Source organism: Chlorella variabilis, assembly GCF_000147415.1.
Source record: "Chlorella variabilis unplaced genomic scaffold CHLNCscaffold_9, whole genome shotgun sequence".
NCBI lineage: Eukaryota > Viridiplantae > Chlorophyta > Trebouxiophyceae > Chlorellales > Chlorellaceae > Chlorella > Chlorella variabilis.
The window spans coordinates 580,943-595,717 of record NW_005435079.1 but is presented as its reverse complement, the minus strand read 5'-3'; the positions used below and the strand labels follow the sequence as shown (position 1 = coordinate 595,717).

At 65.0% G+C, this 14,775-nt stretch overlaps 4 protein-coding genes across 4 annotated transcripts; 2 read left to right on the top strand and 2 right to left on the bottom strand.

Moving 5' to 3' along the window:
* Positions 1 to 10: 10 nt before the first annotated feature.
* On the top strand, positions 11 to 4,490 carry CHLNCDRAFT_145354 (hypothetical protein; the record flags this gene model as incomplete). Its single annotated transcript, XM_005848027.1, has 14 exons — positions 11 to 24; positions 208 to 384; positions 567 to 831; positions 1,031 to 1,169; positions 1,334 to 1,485; positions 1,575 to 1,646; positions 1,745 to 1,890; positions 2,008 to 2,297; positions 2,417 to 2,539; positions 2,716 to 3,111; positions 3,242 to 3,315; positions 3,481 to 3,697; positions 4,013 to 4,273; positions 4,384 to 4,490. The coding sequence occupies 14 exons, from the start codon at positions 11 to 13 to the stop codon at positions 4,488 to 4,490; spliced, it is 2,433 nt and encodes an 810-aa protein (XP_005848089.1).
* Positions 4,491 to 4,695: 205 nt separating this feature from the next.
* CHLNCDRAFT_22703 (hypothetical protein) lies at positions 4,696 to 6,920 on the bottom strand (the record flags this gene model as incomplete). Its single annotated transcript, XM_005847868.1, has 10 exons — positions 4,696 to 4,826; positions 4,984 to 5,091; positions 5,226 to 5,297; positions 5,432 to 5,534; positions 5,676 to 5,709; positions 5,841 to 5,899; positions 6,052 to 6,111; positions 6,302 to 6,389; positions 6,500 to 6,642; positions 6,816 to 6,920. 10 exons carry the CDS (start codon positions 6,918 to 6,920, stop codon positions 4,696 to 4,698), a joined length of 903 nt encoding a protein of 300 aa, XP_005847930.1.
* A 1,702-nt stretch (positions 6,921 to 8,622) lies between these two features.
* Positions 8,623 to 11,261, bottom strand: CHLNCDRAFT_57737 (hypothetical protein; the record flags this gene model as incomplete). Its single annotated transcript, XM_005847867.1, has 7 exons — positions 11,112 to 11,261; positions 10,599 to 10,690; positions 10,292 to 10,457; positions 9,973 to 10,085; positions 9,565 to 9,763; positions 9,322 to 9,386; positions 8,623 to 9,193 (listed from the first exon to the last, which is right to left on the bottom strand). Exons 2-7 carry the CDS (start codon positions 10,670 to 10,672, stop codon positions 8,623 to 8,625), a joined length of 1,188 nt encoding a protein of 395 aa, XP_005847929.1. The 5' UTR covers positions 10,673 to 10,690; positions 11,112 to 11,261.
* A 141-nt stretch (positions 11,262 to 11,402) lies between these two features.
* Positions 11,403 to 13,830, top strand: CHLNCDRAFT_30965 (hypothetical protein). The gene is made up of 6 exons (XM_005848026.1): positions 11,403 to 11,436; positions 11,783 to 11,910; positions 12,302 to 12,365; positions 12,886 to 12,947; positions 13,135 to 13,282; positions 13,493 to 13,830. Exons 1-6 carry the CDS (start codon positions 11,428 to 11,430, stop codon positions 13,625 to 13,627), a joined length of 546 nt encoding a protein of 181 aa, XP_005848088.1. The 5' UTR covers positions 11,403 to 11,427; the 3' UTR covers positions 13,628 to 13,830.
* The last annotated feature ends 945 nt before the right edge of the window (positions 13,831 to 14,775 follow it).

Genomic DNA, 14,775 nt, shown 5'->3' with positions numbered 1-14,775 from the left:
CCGCAACGCGATGGCGCCCAGCCGGTGAGCCCTGCCTGCAGTCGCTGTCTCCTGCTGTCCCGTGCCAAAAGCTTGAAGGTGTAGCCGAGTTAATAAGCGCCCCCTCCGGAACTGCCGCCAGTGGTCTTGAGAACGGAGACCGCGCCGCCCACTGCTGCCGCTGGGCTGCCGCTCCAACTCGCCGCCTACCCACCCACCCTGCTGCAGGGTTGCCGCCCTGCTGTTGGTGGCGCTATGTTTGGCTGCCCTCGCTTCTTTCGCAGATGCCAACAAGGCCGCCCCTGCCAAGCACATCTCGAAAGTCTCCCTGCTCTTTGCCTGCCATCTAGACGTGGGGTTCCACTCGGGCGGGCCCGAGCCTGGCTACGACAACTTTGTGATCAGGTTCGCCGCTTTGTGCGCAGTGCCCTCGCTTACAACGTGCAGATTCGCACGTCACGACGATCACTGGCGTCACACACAGCTGTGGGGAGGGAGTGGCTGCTAGGCTTCTTCTGGACAGTCGCTGCCACCGTTTCTCCCCCTGAGTCACCCATGTTTGGTCATATCTTCTTCTTCTTCTGCAGCCGCTACTTCAACGAGTACTTCCCGAGGGCGGCCCAGGTTGCACAGCAGCTGCGGGACCGGCCCGGCAGCCCCGAGCGCCTGGTGTTCCTCACCCACAGCTGGCTGGTCAGCCTGTTTCTCGACTGCGCCGCCCGCATCGGCATCCAGTGCCCCAACGCCACCACCGTGGCCGACGTCAGGCAGGCGGTGCAGCAGGGCGACATCGTGTGGCACGCGCTGCCGCACAACGCCCAGGTCGAGCTGTACGATGCCAGCCTGCTGCAGGTGGGGGGGCCCGTGCCGCTTGCTCTGCCGTGCTGCAAAATCAGTGTGTCCCCGGCTGGTCCCACACCCCGCCACGCTTTGCCTGCCTGCCTGCTCTGGCATCCAGCCAGCCAGCCATGGTCCAACCTGGTGCACTGGGTGTGACCGCTGACGTGCGCCCCCTCGCTGCCCCTCATAACCGCCGGCGGCACTGCCGCAGTTTGCTGTGCGCATGACGCATGAGTTGGACCGAGCCTTTGGCCTTCCGCCCAAGGTCACCGCCAGCCAGCGCGACGTGCCGGGGCTGACGCGGGCCGCGGTGCCCATCCTGGCTGACGAGGGCGTCAAGGCGATCTCTGGTGGGTGGGCAGGGCAGGGGAGGGGCAGAGGCACACACCAGCCGCTGCTGCTGCCTTGAGCATTCGTGCTGGAGCTATGTGCTCTTCTCTCCGCTCCTCCCCTTCTGAAGTCAGGCGCACCAGCCTGTTGAGGTTGCCTGCCCCTTCACCTGCTTGGCGTGCAGTGGGCGTGAACGGCGGCTCAGCCCCGCCGGCGGTGCCCAAGAACACGCCCTTCATCTGGCGGGACCTGCCCAGTGGGAAGCAGCTGCTGGCCATGTGGCACCCGGGCGGCTACTCGGGCTTTCCAGTGGACTCACGGGACGAGTGTGTGCAGGTGAGGTGGTGGAAAATAGTGCTGGAGTGGTGTGGCTTGACCTGAATCACGAGCTGCTTACAGCGTGCCTGCCCCGATTCTCGCTGCAGGTGGAGGGCCTGCATCACGCCATGTGCTTTGCATGGTCTGGAGACAACACTGGCCCCCCCACAGCGGAGGAGGTGAGTGGTGGGCTGCCCCTCCTCGCTGCTCAGCTGTTCTTGTCCCCAGTTTGCAGCAGCTCCATGCACGGTGCTGGGTTCTTCCATCCACCCGGCAGTTGCTGGACATCTGGAAGCGAGTGCAGCAGAACTTCCCCAAGGCCAAGGTGGCTGCGGCTGGGTTTGACGGCTTTGTGGCTGACCTGGAGGCCGCCGCCCCCGGTCTCAAGCTCCCGGTTGTCACGGCAGAGATAGGCGACACGTGGTGCGCTGCGGTTTTGGGCACAGTAGCCGCTGCACACCACTGCTCAATGCGGCATGGACCTGGCGTGTTCAGGCAGGCAGCAATGGAACTCAGACTGTGGTGGCCTGTGGGTTGCAGGATCCACGGTGCCGCCTCCGACCCAGCCAAGCTCTCAGAGTATCGTGCGCTGCTGCGCATGCGTACCGCCAGCCAGGAGCGGTACGATGACGAACCATTCAAGAAGTTCAGCAGGCTGCTGCTCAAGGCACGCGATGCTCGCTGCCTGCGCTGTAGCCTGCTGTGTTGCCATCTGCTGCTCACCGTCACAACGGTCAACCTGTCCTGCTTGCAAGTGCAGATGCCCGAGCACACGTTTGGCGTGGACACAAAAGAGTACCCTGGGGAGTGGGACAGCTGGAGCAACAAAGGTCGGCTCAGGCTGAGGAGCTGGTTGGGGCATGGGCAGGAAGGCCGCCGTCAGGGAGGAGAGCTGTGCCCAGCTGACTGATTGCCAGCTCCTGCAACTGGTGATCCGCTCTTGCTCCAGCGGCGTCTGGTGCAGACCTCCAGGAGCAGCTGTTCAACAAGCGGAAGGACAACCCATTCCTCGTGGCGGTGGGCAGCTGGGTGCGCCACCGAGCCTACTCTCTGTGGGCTGTGCAGGAGCTGGGTGAGCAGGGTAAAAGGGCAAAAGCTGCCGTTCCTGGCTTGGGCGCTGGCTGGCCTTCCTGCTGTCCCCGCCTCCCTGTCTGCTGCCGCCCTGATATGGTTGACGATGCATGGGCAGGCATCGGTGTATACATCATCAATCAGAGGTGGTGCTGACGACCCACCTCCCTGGTGCAGGCGCCAGCCCGGAGGGCTTCCGTGCCTGGGGCATCCTGTCCACGCTGCAGGAGGGCAAGGCGCCGCCCACGCCCGGCGCCGCCAACACCAGCTTCAAGCGGTGCAGCCTGCAGGAGCCGCTGCGGTTTGAGTCGGATTCGTGGCAGCTGGAGCTCTCCAACATGACTGGGGCCATTGTGGGGCTCAGCTTCAAGCCAGCTGGCGCCGGCGGCCAGCCCGGCAGCACCCATCCCAGCAGCAGCAGCCCGTCGCCCTGGGCCAGGCTGCTGGCAGCGCTGCGCCTGCCGGGTAGCGGCCTGTTTGCGGCAAGCGGCGGCGGCGGGGACGGCGGCGGTGGCAGCAGCTGGGCCGGCTTCAACGCCCCGCTCGCGCTCCCTGTGTACAGCACCTATGCAGGTGCGTTCCACGCTTTCCTGCACAAATGCCCTGTTCAGCACAACCTCTGGCTCGACGGAGCCGTGCTTTTACCTGCTGCTGCACGGCGGGAGCTACGCAGCCGCCTGCTGCTGTGCCGCTGCTGCCGCAGAGGAGGACTACGACGCCATCTGGGACAGCTACAGCTACTTCCCCCGCGACCGCCTGGCAGACTGGTTCTACAAGGTGGGGGCTGGTGCCAGGGAGCATGAGTGATGCCGGGTACATGGGCAATGTGTGCTGGGAGCCGCCGCCACCGGGTCTTGGTAGAGATAGCCACCCGTCATTCCTCCCCCTGGCCTCCCCTTCCTCGCCTTGACTAGCCTCACCTGGCCTCGACTTGGCCTGCAGGACTTTGGGAAGCCCAACGCCACGGTGAAGGGCGGCGCGCGGCGCGCAGAGTACCTGCCGCAGGCGCAGGAGGTCTGGTGGCGCCGCAGCGACGAGGGCGGCCTGCACGTCACCGTCAAGGCAACGTTTGATGACTATGCGGTGACGCACGCAGGCGCTCCCAGGGCCCTGTGGACCGAAATCAGGTGGGTGGGCGCGGCACACGGCCAGCTGCCAGGTGCCGTGTTGCCCAGCGGTGATACTGGACTGCACTGTCTGCTGTCAGCTGCTTGCTTCAGAATGCCTGCAAACGTTCCCCGCGTGCCTGGCTGGCCTGTAGGGCCCCACCGAACTCCCCTGATCTGCTGCTGGATGTCGTGTGGGAGGGCAAGACGCCCACGCGGCTCCCAGAGGCGTTCTGGCTGCGCTGGGCGCCCCTGCATGAGGCAGGCAAGTGCACGGCGTGCGCACATCCTGCCCGGAGCAGGCTGCTGGAACTGTGTTCCTTCTTCACAACGAGCGAGTGCCCAATGCCCCACCTTGCCCATTGCAGTGAATTCCAGCACTTGGCTGATGTGGAAGCTGGGCCAGCCCATCTCCCCGCTGGAGGTCATCCGCAACGGAAGCCACGGCCTGCACGCTGTAGGGGACGAGGGCATCAGCGTGGACAGCGCAGACGGCCGCCGCCGCCTGCACATCCGGTCGCTGGATGCGGCGGTGGTCAGCCCCGGGCGCCATACGCCCTTTCCCAGCCTCAGTGTGCCGCCCGAACTGCTCTATGGCGCGTCCTACTGCCTCAGCAACAACATTTGGGGTGAGGCACTGCCGGGCAGGCATGGCGGGAGCACGCCAGTGGAATGAAGGCAGCTGCCAGTACAATGACTTGACCTGTCCCCACTTCCCTGTCACCTGTGCAACTTACAGGAACGAACTTCCCCATGTGGTTCCCGTACCAGACAGGCGATGCCAACATGCGGTTCAGGTTCGTGCTGCAGCTGGAGAGCCTCACGCCGGCAGCGGCCGAGGCGTGACGGCAGCCGGAGCGTGCATGTTGCTGTTCCTGGCACGCTGCTGTCTTCACACGACTTGTTACACTATGTAACACTGGTTGCCCAACACGAATCACAATCACAGCAAGCCTGGCTGATGAGGTCTGCATTTGAGGGGCGTGCCGCCATTCTCTCGCATACTAGTGGTGGCGCTACAGCTTTTAGGTCTTGGCCATGCAATCTAAGCTCAGGCAGCTACCAGCGGCTTGCCCTCCTCCTTGCTCTCCTCCTGGGCCGCCTCCTGGGCCGCCTCCTGCTGGCGGCGCAGAGAGTTCAGCGCCACGTGCGCCGCCTTCTGGCCAGACATGAACATCGCGCCTGCAGGGAGGGGGGTGGCGCACGCACCCAGCGCCAGTCAGTAGTGGGCTGCACGTCAGCGGGGATGGTGGCAGGTGGCGGCCGTGTGCAGTGAAGCAGGGCCAGTGGTGCAGGGCCACCCAGCCCATCCCGGCGCCTAGCCACGCTGGGCGCTCACCAAAGGTGGGCCCCATGCGGGGGCAGCCATCCAGCTCCGCGACCTCCATCCCGCAGATCACCATGCCCGGCACAATCTCGCGCGTGCGGTCCACCACAGCATCCTCCGCTGCGGGCGGGCGGGGGGAGCAGGTGCATGGGTGAGTGGACAGCAGGCCCCTAGGGGTGGTACTGCCTGGTAGGCAGCAGCGGTGCACTGCACTGAGGACAAGCACCAGCAGGCGCCCTTGCCCGACCACCCACCAGAGTTCATGTCCAGGGCGCCCATGCCGGGGGTCTTCTCAACCATGCCCAGGCGGGCCAGGCGCTTCACGCCTGCGAGGCACCAGAGGGGGAGAGGGGTCGGGGCCAGTTGGTACAGATCCGCACCAGCCAGCAACCTTCCCAGCCAGCAGAACTCCTCTTCCCCCTGCCCCTGGTCACTTCTCCCGCTTCCCCTTGGCCCTCACCCGCGGCGCCCATGGGCCCGTCGTGGCCGCAGGACGACACCATGACCTTGGCCTCAATCACATTTGGATCCATGCACATTTGCGTGTCGTGGTTGAGGCTCACCTGCGCACAAGTCGATGAGGTGCAGGGATGGATGCAAAAGAAGGCATTGTTCGGTACATGCAACCTCCACCTGCACCGCCAGCCGCCACCCAACCAGGCGGAGGAGGATAGGGCTGGTGCATGGGACCAGCAAAGGCTCACCAGAGTCCAGTTGGTGACAGCGCCCGCAACATATCTGCAGCAAAAAGAAGGGGAGTGCGTGCATGTGGATGGGTGGGGTGGGCAGGGAAGTTCTTCATTCAAGACTGAGTAGAAAGGCGGGCGGGTGGCACGAGGGCTTGTGCAGGAGAGCCAGCCGTCACTCACTTGCCGCGCGTCTCGTCCTGCTTCACGATCAAATCCTCAGCTGCCGTGGCATTGAACAGCTGCAGCCAGGCGGGGGGGCGCAGGGGAGGGGCAGGGGGTTGGGTCCCACATCATCACGTGTGTGGCATGCACAGAGGCCTGTGGCACATCATGCCAATGGCAGATGCTGCCAGGCGTGCGTGTGGCAGGCGGTTAAGGGCAAGGCGCTCACCTTGATGTTGGGCGCCGCCAGCACCTTGGAGAGCAGGGTGGAGGTCATGAGGGCGGCGTGCTGCAGGCAGTCGGGGCGCAGCGGGGCAGGGCGCCAAGTGAGGGCGATGACGCTCGCTGTGCCGGGGCTCGCTTAGGGCCTCGACAGGCGGATGCTCACTGAGCTCGCCTGGCAGGCGATGCACGGTCCAGGGCCCTGCCAGACACCCACTAACTCACAACACAAACACCTCGCGCCAGGCCAGGCCCACCTTGACCACCACAAAGCTGCCCTCATCGTCGTAGGGCACCTCCAGCTCGTCCATCAGCTTGTGGGCTGGCTTGCGGATGCACATGGCGCTGCGGTGGGTGCAGTGCGGGGTGTATTGTTGGGCGCCAGGAGAGGGGGTCGGCGGTGGGAGGAGGCGGGTGTTGTGCGAGCAGCGGCCACTTCCGGCTGAGCAGCACACCTGAAGAGCTGGCCGCCCAGCCAGGCGCCGCCGCCGGGCGCCACGCCCTGCTCAATGATGGCCACCCGCAGGTCGGGGTACTTGCTCAGCTCGTAGGCGCAGCTGAGGCCCGCGGAGCCCGCACCCACAATCACCACGTCCACCTGCAGGGGAGGCCCAGCGTGCACACAGGGGGAGGGGCATTGTCACTTGCGCTGCTCGAGGTGACTGGGGGTTGCAATTTCAGATGAAGGCGCGCCCGGAGCCTCGAGTTTCTGTTGTGCCACACACACACACACACCACGCCACCCACCCACCCACCCACCCACCCACCCACCTCCGCGTGGTCATGCAGGTCCTGGAAGTAGCGCTGGGTCATCGCCCTGCTGATCTGGCTCTCCCGGATGGACTCGAACTTGAAGCCGTCGAATGGGGTGGCCATGCGCTGGGACTCGAGCGCCGCGCGGGGAACCACCACGGCGGCGCGCGAGCGGCGGGCGGAGCGGCAGGGCCAGCCGGCGGCCTTGACGACGGCCTGGCCGGCGAAGGGGGAGGCGATGGTGGTAGCCATATGTGTCTGGTGGAGCTTCCCGGGGGAGTCTTCTGCCTGCAGGCTGCTAGGGCAAGAGGGGGCAAGTGGGGCCCAAAACGCCGCCACATACGTCAGGATTGCAACAAGTCGATGTCGACTTGTTGCAATGCTCGATGATGTCAAGTGCTGGCTGCCTGGTTTCCGCCGTTTTCAGCTCGCAAATTCGCTCTCGAGCACTAATACGTGCCGGGAGGGCCACCACACTCCACGCAATGTTGCCCCATCGATCGTGATGCGTCCCCATCTCCCTCATTCCGCCCAGAACACCCACAGTTGCTTCTATTCATGTGCCAAATTGCTGTGCGCACCTTTGGATGCGGCTTTAGCCAGGAGAAGTGGATAGTGAGCTCGCTCTGGGCGTTTTTATTCGGACCCAAGGCCGGCAGTACGGCTGTACAACTACTATGTTCGTCGTTCCAGGACGTGGATCAATGCTTTCGAGACTGGAGAGCAGCAGGACTGGTAGATATCTCGCCGGCGGCACCTAAAACCAGAGTACGGTGGAGCCTTGCACATCGTTACAGGCACTGCTCAGGATGGTTGATGTAGTTCAAGCGTCATGCAAGTCAGAAGGAAACAGACAGCCATGCACATGAAACACGCAGAAGCTGCACACAGACACAGGACAAGCAGGCTGTCAATGAGCATCGGTAGCGCCGCCACCCTTGTCGGATCTGTTGAAGCTGCCACCATGCGGTAGACAGGAAGTCAGCCTGCAAAAGCAAAGTCGGGTGCAGAGCCACTTGCCTCAATAGCCAGCAAATTCGATGTAGCATTGGAGAAATAGGATGAAAGCTCACCTGATACCCCCTGGGCTAGTCCCCACCCCCCAGGCCAGAAACAGTAAATGCCCACCTGCCGGTAAAGCGGCCGGCGCCAGCATAAACCAGCCCTGCACACCTGCACCTTCCCTGCGGCAGCACACCCTGCGCTGCCCTGGCATGCAAGCAGGCAGAGACAGCCGGCAACAGCACGGCAGCCTGCTCTGTGAGTGTGCACTAAAATGCCCCGCCACAGTGGTTTGTTTTCTGTTCGAAGTTGGCGGGCCCTGGACCCCCCCACAGCCAGGCAAAACTGGGCTGCAGGGCAATCCTGCGGCGAGGCCCTGTGTTTGGTGGGCAGCTTAACAAGGTATGCGTGCAGCCTGCACTTTTAGACAACCTGGTGGTCGAAAACAAGCATGAAGCGTGTTTCGCATCCAGCCAAAAGACTGCCTGCAGCTGGATCCGTTCAGAGGCGGCCCTGCAAGTGCACGCCTGACCCTGCAGTTTCGGCGCCCTGCAACGGGGCTGGAACTGGCGGAGTCCCCGTGGCGGGTCCCCATAAACCCCAATGGTGCCTGTGCGGATCGCAGAGCAACCGAGAAGCAAGGCAGGAAGGGAAGGAAACGAGGGGGGTCGCAAGCCTTTGCCTGCAGACCTGACACAGCCTGGGAACGGCAAGCAGCAGCGTGCAGCAAAAAAAACGGGGAGGCCGCGGCGGGCCAGGCAGCGGTCTGGTTGTACACACCTGCAGGGTGGATCGTGGGTGTCCATCCCTGCACGCCGCGGCCTCACTGCTGCGGGTAGGCGGGGAACTGGCGCATGTTGGCGATGGGGATGGTGTTGGAGCCAGTGACGCCGTGAGATGGCGGTGCTGACGGCATCGCCATGCCGCCATACGCGGGCTGCTGCGGCGGCGCCTGCTGCTGCGCCGGCTGCTGCCCATACTGCTGGTACGCCTGGTACGGGTTGGCTGCTGCTGCTGCGTCAGCCGGCTGGCCGTAGTTTGCGGCAGGCGCAGGCGGCTGGGCGGCCGCGGTCGAGGCGCCGCCGTAGCCTGGATAGGCGGGGGCCGCAGGCGCTGCCGCGGGGGCGCCATAGCCGCCGTCGCCGCCGCCGCCGCCGCCACCGCCCGCCTGGCCTCCCATCTCCTGGTTCCACTTAGCGATGCGGGCACGGCGTTCCGCCGAGTTCTCGCGCTGCTGGCGGCCGTAGCCGCCACCGCCGCCGCCACCGTAACGATCCCGCCCGCGGTCGCCGCCGCCATACCCGCCGCCGCCTCCGTAACCGCCGCGGTCGCCGTAGCGGCCCCCGCCGCCGCCGCGGCCACCGTACCCGCCACCGCCGCCGCCCATGCCTGGCCTGCAGGCATGGAGAGCAAGGGCACACGCACACCCAACCGGCGTTCAGCTAGCAGCAGGCAGTGCAGATGGGAAGCAGGTTGGTGCAAGCAGGCATAGTGGCAACGAGCAGTGCTGCCCGGCGCTCACTTGGAGTATGAGCCGTCGTGGAACTTGGTGCTGCCACCTGTGCCTCCCTTGTAGCGGCCAAACAGCTGCAGCAGCGGGAGGCGGCACATGCGGATGTCAGGCGGAGCTCAAAATGGCGCGTGCCCGAAGCGCCACGCAGCACGCACCAGGGAAAGGGTGGCACAGAAGCGAGCGCAGCCAAGGCAGCGGCCCTCCCCTGCCCTGCCCTGCCCAGCCCCTGATCTCCGGCCCCGGTCGCCTCACCTGCTTGCGCAGCTCGCGGGACACGGGGCGCACGTGCATGAAGTTGCAGTAGCCGCCCCGGGAGCAGTTGTTCTCCTCATACTGCCGGCACGTGGCCTCCCGGAAGTCGGTGACGGGCGAGAACTCCACCACAATGGGCTTGCCCGCGTAGTAGCGCCCCTGCATGCCCTGCAGCGCGCGCGCGGCCTCCTCCTCGTCCCTGCGGCGGAGAAAGCCAGGCGGAAGCAGCCAGGGTTAGCGCCGAGTGCGGCCAAGCACGCCGCGAGGTGGGCAGGGGCACATGTGCCGCGGTGCTCCACCCCGCTGGGCTGCCACCGCCTGCCGCTCCCCTGACGTGCACCACTTGCAAAGTGACCACTGGTGCGCGGCCTGCGACAGCCACACTCTGCCACACCCGTGCCCCCGCACCTGAACTTGACGTACACGTTGCCCACCATGTGGTCAGCCAGGTTGTCGCACACGTTGAGGTACTCCACCTCCCCAAACTTGGCCAGCTCCAGGAAGATGTCCTCGTAGAAGTCCTGTGGGAAAGGGAAAGGGGAGGTGCGCTGAGTGAGGGTGAAGAGTGTGTGTTCGGGTGGAGGTAGGCCGGGGGCAGGGCAAGGATGCCGCTCTGGCACGCTGCTGTGGGCCGCCTGCCTGCCAGCTGCCCTCCCTGTCCCCGCTGCCCCGCTGTCTGCTGCGCTGCTGCGCGGCCACGCTGCTGCCTGGCCCCGCTGCCGCGCACCTCGAAGAACTCTTGCACCTTCTTGGGGTCCACCGGCATGGGCAGGCCGTCGGGGCCCAGCGGCGCGTTCAGGATGGGGTTCTGGTACATGTTTTGCAGCAGGATGGTGGGGCTGATGGTGGGGCGGTTGTGCAGCCGCGAGCAGCGGTCTCCGTGGCGGCATGCTCTGCGGCACAGGGGCACACGGGCCGGGGTCAGCTTGGGCACACCGTTGGAACCACAACACGCTCAGCAAAGCAGATACCCCGCGACACCGCCATACTTGATGGGTTCCCCTTCTGGCTGCCTGCCTGTGCCCACGGCTCACCCAATCTTGAAGTAGAAGGGGCAGTTGACGCGATCCTTCTCGGTACCGAAGATGCTCGCCAAGTGGTTCGCCATAGTGCCGGCGCCTCAAGCCTGCGCGCGGTGCAAAGGGCGCAGTGGAGGAGCACGCGAGTGAGCAACAAGTCAGTGGCAGCTACCTTCGTGGAGAAAAGGCAACACAGCTGCCAGGCCAGGCCAACAGGCCTCAGCAGGCGGGGTGCGGCGCCCACGGGCGGAAGGCGGCGGAGGCAGCAAGACGGCGGCACAGGCACCCGTCGGCCGCGGTCCCTGTCCGGCGCCGCCTAAATGGCTGCCCGCAGCCGTGCGTGCGCTCCCAACAGAGAACAGGTCCACTAGGCAGGCCGCGAGCAGGGGAGGCCTCGGGCTTTGACACAGCGGCGTGATGGGAGCGCTGTGCGCACCCAAGGTGCCCCCGATTGCTGGGACACCACTGCTGGGGGGTGTCCCGCGCCAGTGGGCGCGGAGCACGAGCTGCGGCATGTGGGACCCTCACCCTTGGGCGCGGTGCTTGGCAGAAAGGCTGGATGGGCGGTATGGTCGGCACTGGGGCCCTGATCGGCGACTCACGGTCACCTCGGCTGCGATGAGCAGTGTTCCAAGGGCTCTCACGCTCTACGGGCGTCTACAGGGCAGCGACGCTCTGATTACAGCGGTGCGAGTGGTTGAAGCGGGCAGATGTGGCCTTTTCCTGCGGGAGCTCTCCCGCGCGGTGGGCGCCACGATCCCCGGCGGGCCTTGCGCAGGCCCAAGGAGGCGCCCCACGCCTGCCCCTGCCTCTTCGTGGATTTGGAGGAGGAGCACCCGACCAAATGGTGCAGGTTAGCAGCGCTGCCCGCCCACATCACCTGGGGGACGGTCTCAGCGAGGGTTGCACCCTGCGGAGAGGGCCAGCTGGAGGCTTTGTGCTGCACCATGGGCTCAGATTACCAGCGAAAGGCGGCGCTGGGCAGTAGGCGCCATGCGGCGCAGCATGACGGCCATGCAGGAGCCTGGGCGGGGTTGCAGCAGCCAACAGCTACATAATTACCGCCGGGTGGCAGTGACAGGCCCGCCAAGGCTGGCGACGTGCCAGGCACCGCCCAACGCCCGGCCACCCGCCGCCCGCCTGCCGCGCTGACGCTCGCCTGCTTGCTCTGTGCTGTGTGCGTCTGTGCTTTGATGCAGGGCGGCTACAAGTACCACCAATACCAGGTGGTGGGACGCCACCTGCCCTCCGAGAAGGATGCGGAGCCCACCATCTACCGCATGAAGCTGTGGGCGCAGGACCCCGTGCGCGCCAAGTCCAAGTTCTGGTGAGCGCTGGCTTAGCCGCAAGCGGGCGGCGGCAGCAGTGGGCGGGCTGACAGCTGAGACAGAGACAAACAGGCATTCCAGCAGGGGAGCGGAAATGCGTCCCAGCCCCACGCTGCCAGCAGATGCGGGGCCGAAGGCAGATTATCGCAGCAGCATTTGCGACTAGCAGTGCTGGCTGGCAGAAAAAATGGACGATGCACTGCATGCGCACATCTTGCAAGGAGATGGCAGCCTGTGCCCCGCGCCGCACAGTGGCAGCGGCGCTCGCACACGGCACACGGGGCAGTCCGGGCAGTAATCCGCGGGCAGCGCTTCTCGCTGGCTGTGGGCTGTGGTTCGTGACCATTTCTGTGGGGCTGACCATTTCTATGGGGCTGCCTGCGTGTGCAGGTACTTCCTGCGGAAGCTGCGCAAGGTGAAGAAGGCCAACGGCCAGATCCTGGCGTGCAACGAGGTGAGGGGACACATCATGCTCGGCATGCTGCCGGCAGTTGTGTCCGCTGCCACTACTGCTGCTGCGTGTGGTGCTGCTGCTGCATGGTGGGTGTGAAGTGCTGTTGTAAGCCTAGGCGGCAAAGCAGTGCAGCCAGGAGGTGCAGCATGGGACAGCCTCAGGCAGCGTGCGCACAGCAGGATGGGATGGCCCGACAGAACACCATGCACGGCTGTATCAGGCAACGTCCTCCTGCCCAGTCAGGAGTAGCGGGAAGTTGGAGCGCGTCGCTGGCACGACAATATGTATCAGCCAGCAATTCAGCAGCGATTCCGTGGCAGTGGCCGCACCCCTTAGCACATTCGCCCAGCAGGATGAAGCAGCAGTGCGGCTGGCGACAGCTCATCCTGGCGCATGTGGCATGAGGGGCAGCCTCCGTAGAACCGCTGCCACATGCTGCTGCGCTGCTCCTGCTGCCGCACCTTGGCCCGCGCTGGCCACCGACCCGGCTGCGCCATCCCTTTTCCGCCCGTCCGTGCAGATCTTTGAGCGCAACCCCACCACCGTGAAGAACTACGGCATCTGGGTGCGCTACCAGTCTCGGTGAGTGCGGGCGGCTGGTTGTCGTGGTGCAGCTGGCGGGGTTGCTGGATGGATGCGCACTTCAAGCAGGGGGCCTGGGACGTGTGCGCGTCAGGGCAGCAGCCTCATGAGGCCATGCCCTGTCCCTGTGCCTCGCTTGCCGCCTCTTCCTCAACCTCTCATACTGCTGTTGCTTGCACTGCTGCAGTACCGGCTTCCACAACGCGTACAAGGAGTACCGTGACACCACCCTGAACGGCGCTGTGGAGCAGATGTACCAGGAGATGGGCAGCCGCCACCGCGTGCGCTCGCCCTGCATCCAGATCATCAAGACCGCCACCATCACCGCGGCGCAGGTGCGTGCCGCCGCCTGCTGCAGCCAGCGCCGCTCTACGCTGCAGGCAATCCATTGCGCGTAGCGACCAGCCGGCGGCGGCCAGCTGAGAGGCCAGCGTGCTGGTTCCCTGTCGCCCGGCACCATCCTCACCTCCACCAGCCTTGCCTCGGCCCCGACTGATATCCCCTCCCCCGGCCACGAGTGCCTCCCTCCGCATGCTTGTGTGCAGTGCAAGCGCGCGGCCACGCAGCAGCTGCACGACTCCAAGATCTCCTTCCCGCTGACCCGCAAGGTGCTGCGCCCGAGCTCCCGCAAGTACCGCACCACCTTCAAGGCGGTGCGCCCCAACGTGGCCCTCTACTGAGGCGGCGGCACGGCCGTAGGGCCATGATGCCTTGGTGGCGGCGCGCGCGTTGGCGTGCCGGCGCGAGCTGCGCGGCAGAGGATGGAGTGTAGGCGGCGCCGCGGCAGTCAACTGGGGGGGCGGCCAGGAGGTGTGCGGCCGCCCCCGTGGCCTGCAGCTGGGTTGGATACAGCGCTTTAGGCTTGATGTAAACACCCGCTAGCAGTGGGCATGGCAGGATGGCACTGCCTGTGGGGGTCGGCGGCCAAGTGGCCGCCAAAACCGCTTCCAAGGACCAGCTCCACGCGCCACAGCAGGAGCCACCAACTGGGGGGGCACAGAGCATGGCATGCATTGCCCTATTCATGCTGCTTATCAACTGATCCGCCTCGCGAGTACGAAAGGCCTTTGTACAAAGCCTCTTCCACATGCAAGGCCCCCCCAGCCAGCTCAGCGCAGGTAGGCCTCCCGGTAAGGATGTGCCCCATGATGGGCATGATGGCCCCCCACCTGGAGGGTCATTGGGGACATCATCCTCAATCATGCATCATTCTCCCTCCCGTTTGTTCTGTTGGCATCCCAGCAACCGTAATACGCTTTTCCAACGAACTCAACCCCCATGAGCACACATGAGCATGGTGCCCAGTCCGGCAGCAAGGCTCTAGGTCCAACGCCGCTATTGAGCGGTGCAGCTAACCAAGCTAAGCAGCTGAAGTCGCGCTTCAACTCGTGGGAAAGGTTTTGTGAAGCACATCCACAGGCGCGCGTCGCCATCGCCGTTCAGTCAGGCTACTCCCACGAGATCAAGTTCTTTTGCCATTCCATCGTGTTCTGGGAGGAGTTCAAGGACTTCTTCACTGAGCGGTGCGCCGCCGCCGGCAGCCGCTCCGAGCGGTCGCGGCTGAAGGGCGAGCTGGGCAAAGCAGGCATTGATTTCAGCAAGTTTCTGGCTTTGGCAATAGACCTGTGGAAGGCAGAAGGTGTTATCTCTCAGTTACAGGCAGATGTCATGATCAAGCTGGCAACGGGCACTGCATTCGACACGGATGGTAAGCCGGGCTGCCTTTGCCCGCTGGCATGCCTCGCTTCTCGCCTCTCGATTGCTTGTCCGCACGGCAGTGCCATATGCTTGCAATAAGTTAAATTGAATGGTTGGATAGCTTTGCATG